The following is an 18,581-nucleotide window of genomic DNA, read 5'->3' on the forward strand; positions in this document are numbered from 1 at the left end:
CATCAATCAGGTAGGATTTTAAACAAAAGTACCCCCAGAAACTGGGCGAAAAGGGCTACAAATTCAGTCGTCTGACGAGAGCCACCTTGTGTGTGTCCGCCCTCCACATACCACCGCCAGAGGTTCTGAATCCAGCAATGTCGATATCGCAATAAACTTTAATGGGGAGCCTCAGAGTAAGGAAATTATTATTTTTTAAATTTTGGTGAGGCTAACGCAAGTGAAATGGCACAAATCATTCAGCAATTTGTGGACAATCAGAATTTGTGCCATATATCTTCACCACAAATTGGTACATTTTTTAATGAACTGATAGTAGTGATGCGTCATGATTTTCCCAGAATTTTCTGGCCCAATGCCACTGGTAACATATTCATTATTACATCAATATCCACTAAACCCCTTCATCAGAAATACAGGAGGAAAATACTGGAAATACACAGCAAGTTTGCTTTGCAGATTTAACTTTTGTTTTTGTATTACCAAAGCAGTAAAACTTAGAACCTTGAACAGAATTGCACAGATTTCTAACAGGGCTGGCATGTCATGTCTGAACAATCAACTTGTGAGTCAGAAGCGTGCATAAAATATTTTCGGCATCCTGCTCTGAGTCATTCTTCCCGTGACTTAATAATTCTCCTTGGATGGACAACATCAACTCTTTAAAAATAACAATACTTTAGCCTCAATTCTGCTTTTTTAAAAAAACATCAATTATACTCGATCTTTTCCCACAAATTATCTGTACATACTTTGCTACTTGTAAATATTTTAAAGTGTTTATATTGTTATGGTCCTAGAGCAGACCCCCAGGTTTTTGGTAAATTCCAGTTAGAGACCAATCATTTTTTGTTTAAAGTAGACAAAGTTTCAGATTCAAGACACTTGCTAGGAGAATAAAACCGCACGATTTCATGGGTTTTGAACAAAAAAACACTTTACGACACAAAGTCCAAAAGATAAACCAATTTACAATATCTATCTTATGCCATAACATTCAGGGCTAATAGGAATTGATAGGCAAACTGTGATCGAAAACACAACACTTTACAATAAATAGCAAATGCAACCAAGACCGATCCCATGGATTTCTCCGCAACCCGTCCAGATGTCTGTAAACACTGTGAGTCAACCAATCTTGTTGAAACTCTTTCTTCCTCAAAAAAACACAAACCTTTCACTTCCGAAGATGAAGCCTCTGAATTCCCCCAAAGCCACTCCAACTCGGATTGCCCCCATGACTGCACACATCCCAGGCTTTTAATCTCCTCTCCTGAGATTCAGTTCCCTTGGATTTATAAAGTCTGCACTCTAGCAGCTACTTATTGCTGCAATTTCAGCTTGCTAATAGTTGGTTGGCTTCACTGGTGTGACACTGCCCCTAAATTTCACCAAGCCTCCCAGCTATATAAAACTATAAATGGCTCCCAGGGCTTCTTCTGAGTCCTAACCCTTTACAGCATGCAGCCTGTGACCTCTGCCACTTTCTTCCAAGGACTTTTCATGAGCCCGAACTTCCCAGAATTATCAAAAGGCTCCTGGGACTTCTGAGCGCCAACTACATGGAGCCAACTAACAGCAACACCGTTGCTGCCTGGAGCCTGCTAACAGCAGAACATTTTCAGTATCGCTGTTTCCCTGCTGCAGAACACTCATTCCCCAACACAACATAGATAAATTGAAAACATAGAACTTTCTTAAATTTCATGATGATGTAGCCCTCTAAGCGCTCACTGAAAGATTTTAAATTAATTGTAACTTTAACTCCCAAATCAAAATAACTCCCTGAGCTGCATTTCTTTGCAACTACAGTACAGAATCCCTACAGTGTTGAAGGAGCTCATTTGGCCCATCGAGTCTGCACTGACCCTCTGAAAGAGCAACTTACCTAGGCCGAACCCCTATACCCGTAACCCCTCCTAGGGGCAATTTAGCATATCCAATCAACCTAACCTGCACATCTTTGGACTGTGGGAGGAAACCAGAGCATCTGGAGGAAACCCACGCAGACACAGGGAGAATGTACAAACTCCACACAGACAGTCACCCGAGGTCGGAATCAAACCCGGGTCTCTGGCGCTGTGAGGCAGCAGTGCTAACCACTGTGCCACTCTGCCACCCATCTACAATTCTCCAGCAAAGTAAGCTCACCTGGTGTTTTATGATCTTACCTTTCCCGTTGTTAAGTCAACATTCCCTCAGACTTTTAAGTGTAATGGTCTGCTTCCTTAGTTGCATTCATTGCATTTTCTACAGTGGAACTTTAATCTTTCCAGAACTAAAACTTACCTCTAAAATGTTAACGTGAACCATGAACTGGGTACTTATAACAATGTTGTTGAGAGGACTGAAAAAAGGTGTATCAGATATCTCCAACAGAAAGTTTCCAAAGATCAGAAAATCGCTAAGGTCCAGTGTTTTACATGCGGAGGTTGCGGCTGCCTTGTGCTGACTCGAGCATTTTTGGGCAGGTGTCAGTACAGTGCCTGTTTCTACCTATACTCAGTGCAGCAGTCTGATAAAGACAAACATACAAATTAGGAGCAGGAGCAGGCCACTCTGTCCTTCAAGCCTACTCCACCATTCAATAAGATCATGGCTGATCTAATTTTAACCTCAACTTTACATTCCTACCTACCTACGATAACCTTTCACCCCCTGGGTTAAGAAGAAGCTATCTACTTCTGCCTAAAGATATTCAAAGACTCTACCTCAACCACCTTATCAGGAAGAGAATTCCAAAGTCTCAGGATCCTCTGTCTTAAATGGGCGACACCTTATTTTTAAACAGTGACCCCCTAGTTCTAGATTCTCCTGCAAGTGGAAACAACCTACGCACATCCACCCTGACATATCCCCTCAGGATTAAGTCAATCAAGTCAAGTCACCTCAATCAAGTCACCTCTTACTTTGCTAAACTCCAGTCCAGCAGGTACAAGCCTAACCTGTCCAACATTTCCTCATATGAAAACCTGCCTATTCCAGGTATTAAGCTAGTAAACCTTCCCTCAACTGCTTCCAATGCATTTACATTTTCCCTTAAATAAGGCTACTGTACACAGTACTCCAGATGTAGTCTCATTAATGCCCTATGGGGAAAGCAGCCTACGGTCATCTTGGACTATGGAAGCTTTAGCTTTATCTGTAACTGAAGCATAATTCAATTGTTTTTGTAATATAGAGTAACGTTCTATAAGCTTTGCTGCACCTGTTGTGACTCATGCACGAGGACACTCAGATCCCCCCCCCCCCCCCCACATCTCAGAGCTCCAATCTCTCACCATTTAGACCCCGGAGACAATTCTGCTCACCATAATAATAATCTTTATTGTCTCAATTAGGCTTACATTGCAATTAAATTACTGTGAAAAGCACCTAGTCGCCACATTTCGGCGCATGTTTGGGTACACAGAGGGAGAATTTAGAATGCCCACATTACCTTACAGCACGTCTTTCGGGACTAGTGGGAGATAACCAGAGCACCCGGAGGAAACATACGCAGATACGGGGAGAATGTTCAGACTCCGCACAGACAATGACCCAGCCAGGAAGTGAACCTGGGACCCTGATGCAGTGCTAACCACTGTGCTGCCCAATCGCTTCTGGACAGTCTCAAAGAGAATTATATATTACTATATTCACAGAATCATAGAATGTGTACAGCACAGAAGGCCATTGGGCCCATTGTGACTCTGCAGGATCTTTGCCAAAGGAACACAGCCCCGCTCTTTCACTGTAGCCCTGCAAAAGTTCTTTCTTCAGGTGCTTTTCCAATTCCCCTTTGAAAGCCCTGATTGAATCTACCTCCGCTCAGGCAGCGTATTACAGACTGGTAAGCCAAGTGATCTGGAGGGAAGTTGGATGCCTTGATGTCCAATCTGCTTTGTGAGTTGTTGGTCAAATGCAAAGTATTTTGAGTTTTAGCCTCAACAAGTCTTGTCTAAACGCAAAATCATTTAAAAACTCTGCTAAAATAAAGTTGGCATGTCAATTCACAGAGGGAACTGCAGGTTAAAATCCAATAGAGACGTTTAAAAAAGTGCTTTAACATACACATTCATGGTAGATGTTTCTCATTTTTAAGTAGATCTTTCTGGAATTTCTTGTCCAGTGTTATTTGCATTAAATTCAATCTGATGGCCAATTACTGTTTATGTCTAGCTGGATACAAAGATTTTTTAAAAAACCGCCCTCTCAATCCCATTTCTGTTCGAACTACGAATCTATCAGAGTTTCAGATTCAGGAGATTTACGATCTCTGGCACTTGGTTGGGTTCGGTGGCATTTCCTTATAAACTATTTATGTTTCCTGGATCAGAGAACAGTCAACAATCTCTCTCTTTCCACAGATGCTGCGTGACTGGCTGAATATTTTTTAAAAGTTGATGAGTTTTAAAATTTAATTTCACACGTAATAAATAGATTTGGCAGCTGATACCCTATATTGCGACTAGTGAACTGCAACACTTGTTTTGAGAGGGGAGCAGGGCCAAAGCAAACCCGGTGAAACCCGGGCATTAGAACATGAACATGGCGAGACAATGACGGGGTGGTCAGAAAGACAAGAGAAAGGCAAACTACCTATCTGAAATAAATCTTACAACACCAGGTTAAAGTCCAACAGGTTTGTTTTGAATCACTAGCTTTCGGAGCACAGGTAACGATTCGAAACAAACCCGTTGGACTTTAACCTGGTGTTGTTAGACTTCTTACTGTGCCCAACCCAGTCCAAAGCCGGCATCTCCACATCATATCAGAAATAATAAACAATAAAATACTTGAAACGCCGGCAGCATCGGTGGAGATAGTGAGAGAGAGCCGGACAGGGTTATGTCTCAAGGTCGCTGACCTTTCATCGGAACTCCCGCTCTCTGGCGATGTTCGGGAATTGGTGGGCGCGAAACACGCGACATTTTACGGGGCCGCCTCGACTTTTTGTCACAGACGGTTTGAACTTTCTCTTTCCACCAGTGTGGCCCGGGGGGTTTGAACTTTCACTTTCACAGGGAGGGGGGGGGGAGGGTGACAAGCTGTCAACAGAGCAGGCAAGAGGGTACTCCCCCGCCCACACTCCCAGTGAGTTCGGCTCCATCAGGGATTTGCTTCGCTGCCGTCTCACCTCGCCCGCTGTCAACTTTGTAAAGAGTTGCCCATTTGGTGTGTGTGTTCCCTCAGTCGATGCGGAAGATCCGCAGACAGAGAGAGAGAGAGAGAAGTGTGTGGAGATTAGCGGGATTTGCAAGCACATTACCGGCACCATGGACACCAGCCCGCGACTCCAACACCCACTGGCGTGAAGAGAGAGGAAAGCGGGCGGATGAACCCTCTATTCTGCATCTTTGCGCTAACTTTCACCAGACTGTCGCTTATGCAGCCCGCTCTATTCACACAGGTAATTGGGGTATTTTAAAATATATATATATATTGCATCCCATTCTCCATTTGATACTTTAAAAAACTATCTCAGACTACAAGGCGGCATGATTGTGTTGACTTATATTATGGTCCAGATTATTGTTCCTCTTTCCCCGCACCCCCTTTCCAGCAAGCAGGCGCTCCGAAACTCTGGCCTTTTTCTTGGAAACCCTTGTCAGGAGCCGCCACTGAGCTGAGTGAGGGACGAGGCTCTCGCCTCTCCCATTCTCTCTCTCCTCAGCTGTGCTTGGCGGAAAGGCGCCGGCCAGTCAAACAGGTTAAACTGTGCACATTATTTTTGCGCAGACCTTAAAGATTATTATAAAGTAAACTGGCTTCAGTCCAGTCAATCACCTTTAAACGCCGCGTGTTTACCGACTCCTTATTAGCAAATGGCCTGTGGTATTTTTAAACAAGCACGGAAAATGCTGGGAAATCTCTCAGCATCTGTGGAGAGAACAGAGCCAACCTTTCGAGTCTGGGTGACTCTATGACAGTGTTATTTTCACATTAATGTCCTCACCGGTGCGAGGGTTTCAGGACCGAATGCAGGCTCGACTAAAGAGTCTACTTTTGAAACTCAAAAGTAGATTAATTTAAAAATATTTTTAAATTAAAGTTTTGCAAAGTTTTTCATAATAAATAGTAATAATCCTAACAGAGCAAAATAGAGTGAACATTAACATAGTGCAAAAAGAGAATATACAATAGCAATTGACTAGACGTGACCCCACGCGCCTCAGTCTTCTCACACCCTCCCAAACGGAGCACTCACCCCCACTCCCCTATGGGTCGTTGCTGCTGACGTTTTAATTTTTTTCCCTGAGAAGCCATCGGACGGTATTATGCCCCCGCTCAAAGCAGCAGCTCTGTAGACTTGGCAAAATTATTTGCACACATAAGTAGGCATCTGTTCGTGGTGTTGTCGTCCCAGACTGAGTTCGCTGCCGTTGTCGTCTCGTTCCGCTTCTGCGCACTTCCGCGGCCCTCCCGTTTTCTCTGTTCCTGTGAACGTTAAGTTTGTTAACGTTTCCCTGCCTCCCCCCTCCCTGGCTCTCCTCTATTGTTCCCTGTCTCTTCCCTCTACCCCCCCTCTCCCTGCTCCTGCTCCACCCCCCCCCCCCACCCCCCCCCGTGGCTCGCCTTTCCTTCCTCTTAGATTTAGCTCTCCCCCCCTTCCCATCTATCTCTCCCTCTCATGCTTTGGCTACTCTCCCCTGTTTCTTGGCTACCTGGCTATTCTGCTTGTTTGTTGGTCACAAACAGGTCTCGGAACAATTGGGTGAATGGCTCCCACATTCTGTGGAAGCCGTCGTCTGACCCTCGGATGGCAAATTTGATTTTCTCCATTTGGAGAGATTCTGAGAGGTCGGACAGCCAAACTCACGCCCCCTTTGACAGTCATCACTGAGGCACGGTCAATTGAACAAAGACTAGAGTTGGATACAACTGACGCTTTATTGCTCTAAGATGTGTGGCCTCCCACAGCAGCTGGCGAAATGGCTGCTGAATGGAGGACACGCATATTTATACTCCGCCTCATAGGCGGAGCCAGCAGGCAGGGACTACTGGCGAACCTATAGTACAGGTCCCACCTTACATCACCTAATACAGGTGCAACAGTGGTTTACCACATTCACCCCCTGTTAAAATTGAGTCTGGCGGGGGTGGTGGAGAACTATATACAGCAATGAATTTATATTTACAGTAGTTGATCAAAACAAAATGTCTTTTGAAGTCCGGTGCCAGTTAGAAATTTAACTGGTCTGGTGCCTTGATGTTCCACTGGGAGCGACGTAGCGGTGGCGGCGATGTTGATGCTGGCCTGATGTTTGGTGACTCTGGGAGCGTGCCAAAATCCTCTTCATCCTCAGGCATGGGCAGGGGAAGGCCGGATGGTCCTGGTATGGTTAATGCTGGGAGCGCCGGGGGAGGGGAGGTTGGAGTTGGGCTGGAGAGGTGTGTGTGTGTGGAACCTGCTGGTGCCCGGTCCCTGAGGGAGACAGTATCCTGGCGGCCGTCGGGGTACGTCACGTAGCCATACTGCGGGTTGGCATGGAGCAATTGCACCCTTTCCACCAATGGGTCCGCCTTGTGAAGGCGGGCGTGCCTACGGAGCAGGACTGTTCCTGGAGCTGCGAGACAAGTCGGGAGCGACACCCCGGATGTGGACTTCCTGGGGAAGGCAAAAAGACGTTCATGGGGTGTGTTGTTAGTAGCGGTGCACAGCAGTGACCGAATGGAGTGGAGTGCATCAGGGAGGACCTCCTGCCAGTGAGAGGCTGGGAGGTTCCTGGACTGTAGGGCTGTTGGACGGCCCTCTATACCGTCCCATTCTCCCTCTCTACCTGCCCGTTTCCCCGGTTGTTATAGCTGGTCGTCCTGCTGGGGGCAATACCCCTTTTGAGCAGCAACTGACGCAGCTCATCGCTCATGAATGAGGATCCCCTGTCACTGTAGATATAGGCGGGGAAACCGAACAGAGCAAAGATAGTGTTTAGGGCTTTGATGACGGTGCCAGACGTCATGTCGGGGCATGAGATGGCGAAGGGGAACCTGGAGTACTCATCGACCACACTGAGAATATACGTGTTTCGGTCGGTGGAGGGGAGGGGCCCTTTGAAATCCACGCTGAGACATTCAAAGGGGCGGGAGGCCTTCACCAGGCGCCCACGATCCGGCTGGTAGAAGTGTGGCTTGCACTCCACACAGACCTGGCAGTTCCTGGTGATTGTCCGTACTTCCTCGACGGAGTAGGGCAGGTTGCGGGCCTTTATGAAATGGTACAACCGTGTTGACTCCCGGGTAACAAAGGTTGTCGTGCAGAGTCCGGAGTCGGTCTACTTGTGCGCTGGCACATGTACCTCGGGATAGGGCGTCTGGAGGCGCGTTGAGTTTGCTGGGGCGATACAAAATTTCGTAATTATAGGTGGAGAGCTCGATTCTCCACCGCAAGATTTTATTGTTTTTGATCTTGCCCCGCTGTGTGTTATTGAACATGAAGGATTCCGACCGTTGGTCAGTGAGAAGAGTGAATCTCCTGCTGGCCAGGTAATGCCTCGAATGCCGCACAGCTTCAATGATAGCCTGGGCTTCTTTTTCGACGGATGAGTGCCGAATTTCTGAGGCATGAAGGGTGCGGGAAAAGAATGCCACGGGTCTGCCTGCCTGATTGAGGGTGCCGGCTAGGGCGACGTCCGATGCGTCGCTCTCTACTTCAAAGGGCAGTGTCTCGTCTACTGCGTGCATCCCGGCCTTGGCGATATCGGACTGATACGGGCGAAGGCCTGCTGTGCCTCGGCCGTCAGGGGAAAATGGGTGGACTGAATGAGTGGACGGGCCTTGTCCGCATAGTTTGGGACCCACTGGGCATAGTATGAGAAGAACCCCAGGCAGCGTTTGAGGGCCTTGGGGCAGTGGGGGATGGAAAGCACCATGAGGGGGAGCATGCGGTCGAGCTCGGGCCCCAGAACTCCGTTCTGGACCACATAGCCGAGTATGGCTAAGCGGGTCATGCTAAACACGCACTTCTCCTTGCTGTAGGTGAGGTTGAGGAGAGTGGCAGTGTGGAGAAATTTGGCAAGGTTGGCATCGTGTCCTGCTGGTCATGACCGCAGATGGTGACGTTGTCTAGGTACGGGATGGTGGCCCGCAAACCATACAGGTCGACCATTCGGTCCATTTCCCTTTGGAAGACCGAGACCCCGTTAGTGATGCTGAAGGGAACCCTGAGGAAGTGATTGAGACGACCGTCCACCTCGGAAGCGGTGAATGGACGGTCTGATTTATGAATGGCGAGCTGGTGGTAGGCGGATTTGAGGTCTACCATTGAGAAGACCCGGTACTGTGCAATCTGATTGACCATATCAGATATGCGTGCGAGGGGGTACGCGTCGAGTTGCGTGTACCGATTGATGGTCTGGCTGTAGTCCACGACGATTCTGTGTTTCTCCCCAGTTTTAACGACTGCCACATGGACTCTCCAGGGGCTGTTGCTGGCCTCGATAATACCCTCCCGAAGCAGCCGCTGGACCTCGGACCTGATGAAGGTCCTGTCCTGGGTGCTGTACCGTCTGCTCCTGGTGACGACGGGTTTGCAATCCAGAGTAAGATTGGCGAAGAGGGAAGGCGGATCGACCTTTAGGGTCGCGAGGCCGCACATAGTGAGGGGTGGTAGGAGCCCGCCGAATTTGAGGGTTAGGCTCTGGAGGTTACACTGGAAGTCTAGGTCGACTAGTAGGGCAGCACAGAGGTTAGGGAGGACGTAGAGGCGGAAGCCGCTGAATTCTATGGCCTGGACCGTGAGTGTGACTGTGCAGAACCCCCGGATTGTGACGGAATGGGATCCGGAGGCCAGGGAAATTATTTGGTTGGCGGGGTGTACCACGAGGGAACAGCGCCTTACCGTATCCGGGTATCTGAAGCTTTCGGTGCTCCCGGACTCCAGCAGGCAAGAGGTCACGTGGCCGTTGATTTTCACACTGGTCAATGCGGTGGCCAGGTTGTGCGGACGAGACTGGTCGATCGTCACTGAGGCGAGTCGTGGTCGGTTGTTGCTGACGTCAGATGATGGGGAGCCTGGGGGGCCCAGGTCCTGGAGTGCTGTTGGTGTCCATGTTCCGTGGGGGAGACAAGATGCAGGCGCCTGAAGATCCTGCGGGGGACAAAATGGTGGCGCCCATGGGCCGCACGTGGACTGAGGGAGAGAAGATGGCTGTGCCCACTGGCCACGCGTGGCCCTGGGAGGTGAAGATGGCGGCACCCACTGGCCGCGTGTGGCCCCGTGAGGTGAAGATGGCGGCGCCCACTGGCCGCGCATGGTCCGGGGAGGTGAAGATGACGGCGGCCATTGTGTGTAGGCTAGCTGGATGGGGGCGATAGCGGCGACTGCGCGGGCCTGGCACACCGCGGCGAAGTGCCCGTTTTTGCCGCAAGCCTTGCAAAGGGCAGCGCGGGCCGGGCAGCGTTGACGAGGGTGCTTCTGCTGGCCGCAGAAGTATCATCGGGAACTCCTGGGGTATGCGGGCTGGCGTGTGGCGCAGGCATACTGGCTGGGTAAGGCCCCCGCTGGGGCGGTCGTCTGTGGGGCCCACGAGGGGTAGGAGGGATAGGCCGTGCGGCTGGTGGGGTAGGCCGGAATATTACGTGAGGCAACCGTAATGGAGAGTGCTAGCTTCTTTTTTTCAGCTAAGGCGAGCGTGGCCCCTTCTAACAGTCTTTGGCGTATGAGGTCCGACCCAATCCCCGTTACGAACACGTCCCGCATAAGAAGGTTGGAATGTTCGGTGGCCATAATGGCCTGACGGTCACAGTCCCGGATGAGTGGGATTAGGGCCCGCCAGTAGTCCTCTATGGACTCACCAGGGAGTTGAGAGCGAGTGGCGAGTACATGCCTGGCAAAGAGCGTGTTTATTTTCTGTGCATAGTTTTCTTTGAGAAGCGCCATGGCATCGGCGTAGTTTGGGGCGTCCTGGATCAGCGGAAACACGTTGGAGCTCAACCTTGAGTACAGGATCTGTATCTTCTGAGTGGTCGCTGAGTTGATGTCTGCCTTGAAGCAAGCTAGCCAGTGATTAAAGTCCTTTTTGGCGTCGCTTGATTGCGGATCCAGCTGCAGGCGATCTGGTTTGATTCGGACGTCCATCTTTTAGAAAATCTTAGAGCAATAAATTGAGGCACGATCAATTGAACAAAGACTAGAGTTGGATACAACTGAGGCTTTATTGCTCTAAGATGTGTGGCCTCCCACAGCAGCTGGCGAAATGGCTGCTGAATGGAGGACACGCATATTTATACTCTGCCTACTGGGCGGAGCCAGCAGGCAGGGACTACCGGCGAACCTGTAGTACAGGTCCTACCTTACATCACCTAATACAGGAGCAACAGTGGTTTACCACACCCACTTGATCTGGGAAGGTATGTGCCCGTGTACGTCTTATTTCTTTTAAAATTTTTACTCCTTTCTCAGGTTAGGCAAGCCCTTAACCCATCTCCTCGCTTGCTCAAAAAAAAACAAATTCAAATTCCAATCAAATTCAATTCACAGTCCCCACAAGAGAGACACCTGGATACAAGCTGACGAGAAAAGACACTACACACAATCTTGGGCTTGAGCTGAACTTAGCCACAAGGTCGAGAAGCGTGCAGTGTACCCCTGCCTCACGGTACAGCTGACTGCCATAAGGAGGGGCTGGGGAGATGGCTCCATCATTCTCTGTGCACATGGATTGGCAGAACCAGCATTTTAATTTTTTATAATGTGAATTTTCAGGTTTTGGCATTTCAGCCTACCCACTCCCAAATACATGCTTTCAGTGAACACATCAAAATACATATTCTAACCTTACTTCAATCAGTTGACCGTTTCTGTTCATTCCTGTTTTGGGGGCGGAGGAGGGGGAACACCTTGCTGTAACTTTTTTTAAAATTTGGTAATAGTGAAGGGGCAAAGGAAAACATATTTGTTCATTTTCACTTTGTGTTCCTTCAGAGGAAATTCCAAATTATAACGTAAATTCAACTAAAATGCCTTTAATATGGAAAAACACTGTGCAATATTTAGTTCATGGATTTCATGGCTTGTTAATTAGTGTTTGTTGCTACTACATTAGATGAGTGGTTGGTGGGAAGCGATCAATTCAACTACTGTCCTTGTTATGGGGTGGGCGATGCAGGTTATGGGGTGGGCGATGCAGGTTATGGGGTGGGCGATGCAGGTTATGGGGTGGGCGATGCAGGTTATGGCGGGGGCGATGCAGGTTATGGGGTGGGCGATGCAGGTTATGGCGGGGGCGATGCAGGTTATGGCGTGGGCGATGCAGGTTATGGGGTGGGCGATGCAGGTTATGGGGTGGGTGATGCAGGTTATGGGGTGGGCGATGCAGGTTATGGCGGGGGCGATGCAGCTTATGGGGTGGGCGATGCAGGTTATGGCGGGGGCGATGCAGGTTATGGCGTGGGCGATGCAGGTTATGGGGTGGGCGATGCAGGTTATGGGGTGGGCGATGCAGGTTATGGGGTGGGCGATGCAGGTTATGGGGTGGGCGATGCAGGTTATGGGGTGGGCGATGCAGGTTATGGGGTGGGCGATGCAGGTTATGGGGTGGGCGATTCAGGTTATGGGGTGGGCGATGCAGGTTATGGCGGGGGCGATGCAGGTTATGGCGGGTCCGATGCAGGTTATGAGGTGGGCGATGCAGGTTATGGCGGGGGCGATGCATGTTATGGGGTGGGCGATGCAGGTTATGGCGGGGGCGATGCAAGTTATGGGGTGGGCGATGCAGGTTATGGGGTGGGCGATGCAGGTTATGGGGTGGGCGATGCAGGTTATGGGTGGGCGATGCAGGTTATGGGGTGGGCGATGCAGGTTATGGAGTGGGCGATGCAGGTTATGGGGTGGGCGATGCAGGTTATGGGGTGGGCGATGCAGGTTATGGGGGGTGCGATGCAGGTTATGGGGTGGGCGATGCAGGTTATGGCGGGGGCGATGCAGGTTATGGCGGGGGCGATGCAGGTTATGGGGTGGGCGATGCAGGTTATTAATGGGCGATGCAGGTTATTGGGTGGGCGATGCAGGTTATGGGGTGGGCGATGCAGGTTATGGCGGGGGCGATGCAGGTTATGGCGGGGGCGATGCAGGTTATGGGGTGGGCGATTCAGGTTATTAATGGGCGATGCAGGTTATTGGGTGGGCGATGCAGGTTATGGGGTGGGCGATGCAGGTTATGGGGTGGGCGATGCAGGTTATGGCGGGGGCGATGCAGGTTATGGCGGGGGCGATGCAGGTTATGGCGGGGGCGATGCAGGTTATGGCGGGGGCGATGCAGGTTATGGAGTGGGCGATGCAGGTTATGGGGTGGGCGATGCAGGTTATGGCGGGGGCGATGCAGGTTATGGCGGGGGCGATGCAGGTTATGGGGTGGGCGATGCAGGTTATGGGGTGGGCGATGCAGGTTATGGGGTGGGCGATGCAGGTTATGGCGGGGGCGATGCAGGTTATGGGGTGGGCGATGCAGGTTATGGGGTGGGCGATGCAGGTTATGGGGTGGGCGATGCAGGTTATGGCGGGGGCGATGCAGGTTATGGGGTGGGCGATGCAGGTTATGGCGGGGGCGATGCAGGTTATGGGGTGGGCGATGCAGGTTATGGGGTGGGCGATGCAGGTTATGGGGTGGGCGATGCAGGTTATTGGGTGGGCGATGCAGGTTATGGGGTGGGCGATGCAGGTTATGGGGTGGGCGATGCAGGTTATGGGGTGGGCGATGCAGGTTATGGGGGGGCGATGCAGGTTATGGGGTGGGCGATGCAGGTTATGGCGGGGGCGATGCAGGTTATGGGGTGGGCGATGCAGGTTATGGCGGGTGCGATGCAGGTTATGGCAGGGGCGATGCAGGTTATGGGGTGGGCGATGCAGGTTATGGGGTGGGCGATGCAGGTTATGGGGTGGGCGATGCAGGTTATGGCGGGGGCGATGCAGGTTATGGGGTGGGCGATGCAGGTTATGGGGTGGGCGATGCAGGTTATGGGGTGGGCGATGCAGGTTATGGCGGGGGCGATGCAGGTTATGGGGTGGGCGATGCAGGTTATGGCGGGGGCGATGCAGGTTATGGGGTGGGCGATGCAGGTTATGGGGTGGGCGATGCAGGTTATGGGGTGGGCGATGCAGGTTATTGGGTGGGCGATGCAGGTTATGGGGTGGGCGATGCAGGTTATGGGGTGGGCGATGCAGGTTATGGGGTGGGCGATGCAGGTTATGGGGGGGCGATGCAGGTTATGGGGTGGGCGATGCAGGTTATGGCGGGGGCGATGCAGGTTATGGGGTGGGCGATGCAGGTTATGGCGGGTGCGATGCAGGTTATGGCAGGGGCGATGCAGGTTATGGGGTGGGCGATGCAGGTTATGGGGTGGGCGATGCAGGTTATGGGGTGGGCGATGCAGGTTATTGGGTGGGCGATGCAGGTTATGGGGTGGGCGATGCAGGTTATGGGGTGGGCGTTGCAGGTTATGGGGTGGGCGATGCAGGTTATGGGGGGGGCGATGCAGGTTATGGGGTGGACGATGCAGGTTATGGGGTGGGCGATGCAGGTTATGGCGGGGGCGATGCAGGTTATGGCGGGGGCGATGCAGGTTATGGGGTGGGCGATGCAGGTTATGGGGTGGGCGATGCAGGTTATGGCGGGGGCGATGCAGGTTATGGCGGGGGCGATGCAGGTTATGGGGTGGGCGATGCAGGTTATGGGGTGGGCGATGCAGGTTATGGCGGGGGCGATGCAGGTTATGGGGTGGGCGATGCAGGTTATGGGGTGGCGATGCAGGTTATGGGGTGGGCGATGCAGGTTATGGGGTGGGCGATGCAGGTTATGGCGGGGGCGATGCAGGTTATGGGGTGGGCGATGCAGGTTATGGGGTGGGCGATGCAGGTTATGGCGGGGGTGATGCAGGTTATGGGGTGGGCGATGCAGGTTATGGGGTGGGCGATGCAGGTTATGGGGTGGGCGATGCAGGTTATTGGGTGGGCGATGCAGGTTATGGGGTGGGCGATGCAGGTTATGGGGTGGGCGATGCAGGTTATGGGGTGGGCGATGCAGGTTATGGCGGGGGCGATGCAGGTTATGGCGGGGGCGATGCAGGTTATGGCGGGGGCGATGCAGGTTATGGGGTGGGCGATGCAGGTTATGGGGTGGGCGATGCAGGTTATGGGGTGGGCGATGCAGGTTATGGCGGGGGCGATGCAGGTTATGGGGTGGGCGATGCAGGTTATGGGGTGGGCGACGCAGGTTATGGGGTGGGCGATGCAGGTTATGGCGGGGGCGATGCAGGTTATGGGGTGGGCGATGCAGGTTATGGCGGGGGCGATGCAGGTTATGGCGGGGGCGATGCAGGTTATGGGGTGGGCGATGCAGGTTATGGGGGGGGGCGATGCAGGTTATGGGGTGGGCGATGCAGGTTATGGGGTGGGCGATGCAGGTTATGGCGGGGGCGATGCAGGTTATGGGGTGGGCGATGCAGGTTATGGCGGGGGCGATGCAGGTTATGGGGTGGGCGATGCAGGTTATGGCGGGGGCGATGCAGGTTATGGGGTGGGCGATGCAGGTTATGGCGGGGGCGATGCAGGTTATGGCGGGGGCGATGCAGGTTATGGGATGGGCGATGCAGGTTATGGGGTGGGCGATGCAGGTTATGGGGTGGGCGTTGCAGGTTATGGGGTGGGCGATGCAGGTTATGGGGTGGGCGATGCAGGTTATGGGGTGGGCGATGCAGGTTATGGCGGGGGCGATGCAGGTTATGGCGGGGGCGATGCAGGTTATGGCGGGGGCGATGCAGGTTATGGGGTGGGCGATGCAGGTTATGGGGTGGGCGATGCAGGTTATGGGGTGGGCGATGCAGGTTATGGCGGGGGCGATGCAGGTTATGGGGTGGGCGATGCAGGTTATGGGGTGGGCGATGCAGGTTATGGGGTGGGCGATGCAGGTTATGGCGGGGGCGATGCAGGTTATGGGGTGGGCGATGCAGGTTATGGCGGGGGCGATTCAGGTTATGGGGTGGGCGATGCAGGTTATGGGGTGGGCGATGCAGGTTATGGGGGGGGGCAATGCAGGTTATGGGGGGGGGCGATGCAGGTTATGGGGTGGGCGATGCAGGTTATGGTGTGGGCGATGCAGGTTATGGCGGGGGCGATGCAGGTTATGGGGTGGGCGATGCAGGTTATGGCGGGGGCGATGCAGGTTATGGGGTGGGCGATGCAGGTTATGGCGGGGGCGATGCAGGTTATGGGGTGGGCGATGCAGGTTATGGCGGGGGCGATGCAGGTTATGGCGGGGGCGATGCAGGTTATGGGATGGGCGATGCAGGTTATGGCGGGGGCGATGCAGGTTATGGCGGGGGCGATGCAGGTTATGGGGTGGGCGATGCAGGTTATGGGGTGGGCGATGCAGGTTATGGGGTGGGCGATGCAGGTTATGGCAGGGGCGATGCAGGTTATGGCGGGGGCGATGCAGGTTATGGCGGGGGCGATGCAGGTTATGGGGTGGGCGATGCAGGTTATGGGGTGGGCGATGCAGGTTATGGCGGGGGCGATGCAGGTTATGGCGGGGGCGATGCAGGTTATGGCGGGGGCGATGCAGGTTATGGGGTGGGCGATGCAGGTTATGGGGTGGGCGATGCAGGTGATGGCGGGGGCGATGCAGGTTATGGGGTGGGCGATGCAGGTTATGGGGTGGGCGATGCAGGTTATGGGGTGGCCGATGCAGGTTATGGGGTGGGCGATGCAGGTTATGGGGTGGGCGATGCAGGTTATGGGGTGGGCGATGCAGGTTATGGCGGGGGCGATGCAGGTTATGGGGTGTGCGATGCAGGTTATGGGGTGGGCGATGCAGGTTATGGGGTGGGCGATGCAGGTTATGGCGGGGGCGATGCAGGTTATGGCGGGGGCGATGCAGGTTATGGCGGGGGCGATGCAGGTTATGGGGTGGGCGATGCAGGTTATGGGGTGGGCGATGCAGGTGATGGCGGGGGCGATGCAGGTTATGGGGTGGGCGATGCAGGTTATGGGGTGGGCGATGCAGGTTATGGGGTGGCCGATGCAGGTTATGGGGTGGGCGATGCAGGTTATGGGGTGGGCGATGCAGGTTATGGGGTGGGCGATGCAGGTTATGGCGGGGGCGATGCAGGTTATGGGGTGGGCGATGCAGGTTATGGGGTGGGCGATGCAGGTTATGGCGGGGGCGATGCAGGTTATGGCGGGGGCGATGCAGGTTATGGTGAGCACATCAATGCAATTACTTAGAATATCAATACAGGAGGTTGAGTAAGCATCTTAAGGAAGACGATCCTGTTGGGAGGGGAGAAAGTGAGAATTATAGTGATATTAATGCATGGAAGACTGCCTTAATATCTCCATAATCTTCCAATTTCCCCTTCTCTCGGGATCATCTTCCTTTAAAAGCTTACTCAACCTCCTGAATTGACATTCTCTGTAAAAACACAAGCATTATTTGCATTGATGTACTCACCGTAACCTGCATCTCCAGCTCACCCATCCCCACAGCAATGGGGGCACAGTAATTCAACACTTTGCATTCAGCAAACACAGTTTGACAGGACATGAAATCCAAGTGCTAAGTATTGTAGAACACCTTTCCATATTTAAGGCCCTTTAGTTGAATAATGCTACACATGTTTTTGGAATTTTCTCTTGAGTAATGCAAAGCGAAAGTTGCTGAATAGATTTTCTAGTCCTGGAAATTCCACCAAATTAATAGACAGGAAAAGTTACAGTATGGAGTTTCCCTCAGCACAAATTCTTTAGGACTGAATGGAAATGGTTGAGTGAACTTATTCTGATGTGTTTACAGAAAGTCTCTAAATCAGCATGTTGGGGCGGGGAGGGGGAATAAACTAAAGTGCTAGCATGCCAAAACTTTAAAGCTCATTTTGATGAAAATTATTAAAATGTTGATTCTTCAATGTGAGGAAGTGGACCTCTCCCCCAATGCTGCAATTATCCTCAGCAATCCCCCCCACCACCGCACCAATGACAGCCAGTTCTGCCGCTGTAGAAACATATGCTGCACATCTTTTAAAATCAAAAATGATTGTGTCAAAGGGAGCAAGTTTCAAAACTGGAGATGAAACTTGGTGTTCCTTTTAGGAGCAGAAATACTGCAGGCAATGGTGGATGGCTGCTCGAATCCAAGATGGAAAAGTACAACATGGATTCGAGTATCAGGGTGAAATAGCACAATGGCTATGTTACTGCAGTAGTAATCCAGAGGCCTGCACTAATAGTGCAAGGACATAAGTTCAATTCCCACCATGGCAGCTGGGAAATTTTAATATAATAAAAGAAAACCTGGAGTAAAATACCAGCACACTAATAGTGACCATGAAACCACAAGATAGTTGTAAAAACCCATCTGGTTCAATAATGTGAATTAGGAAAGGAAATCTGCCACTCTTACCCAGTCTGGCATCTGTGTGCTTCCAAACCCACAGAAATATGGTTGACTCTTAATTGCCCTCTGAAATGGCCGAGCAAACTACTTCGTTATATCCAGAAAGATGGTTCGCCACCTTCTCAAAAACAATTAGGATGAGTAATAAATGTTAGCCTTACCTGCAACACTCACACCCTGTGAATTAATTTTAAAAGAAAATTCATGTTGCCC

The 18,581-nt window shown here is 51.9% G+C and overlaps 1 protein-coding gene across 1 annotated transcript in view; it reads left to right on the forward strand.

Moving 5' to 3' along the window:
• The first annotated feature begins 4,905 nt into the window (after window positions 1–4,905).
• il2 (interleukin 2) overlaps window positions 4,906–18,581 on the forward strand; it is a 107,844-nt gene continuing 94,168 nt past the window's right edge. The window contains exon 1 of the mRNA XM_072495632.1: window positions 4,906–5,392. Coding sequence (XP_072351733.1) covers window positions 5,318–5,392 — 75 coding nt within the window. The 5' untranslated portion in view covers window positions 4,906–5,317. The remainder of the gene's footprint in view (window positions 5,393–18,581) is intronic.

Source organism: Scyliorhinus torazame, chromosome 3 (assembly GCF_047496885.1).
Source record: "Scyliorhinus torazame isolate Kashiwa2021f chromosome 3, sScyTor2.1, whole genome shotgun sequence".
Classification (NCBI taxonomy): Eukaryota; Metazoa; Chordata; class Chondrichthyes; order Carcharhiniformes; family Scyliorhinidae; genus Scyliorhinus; species Scyliorhinus torazame.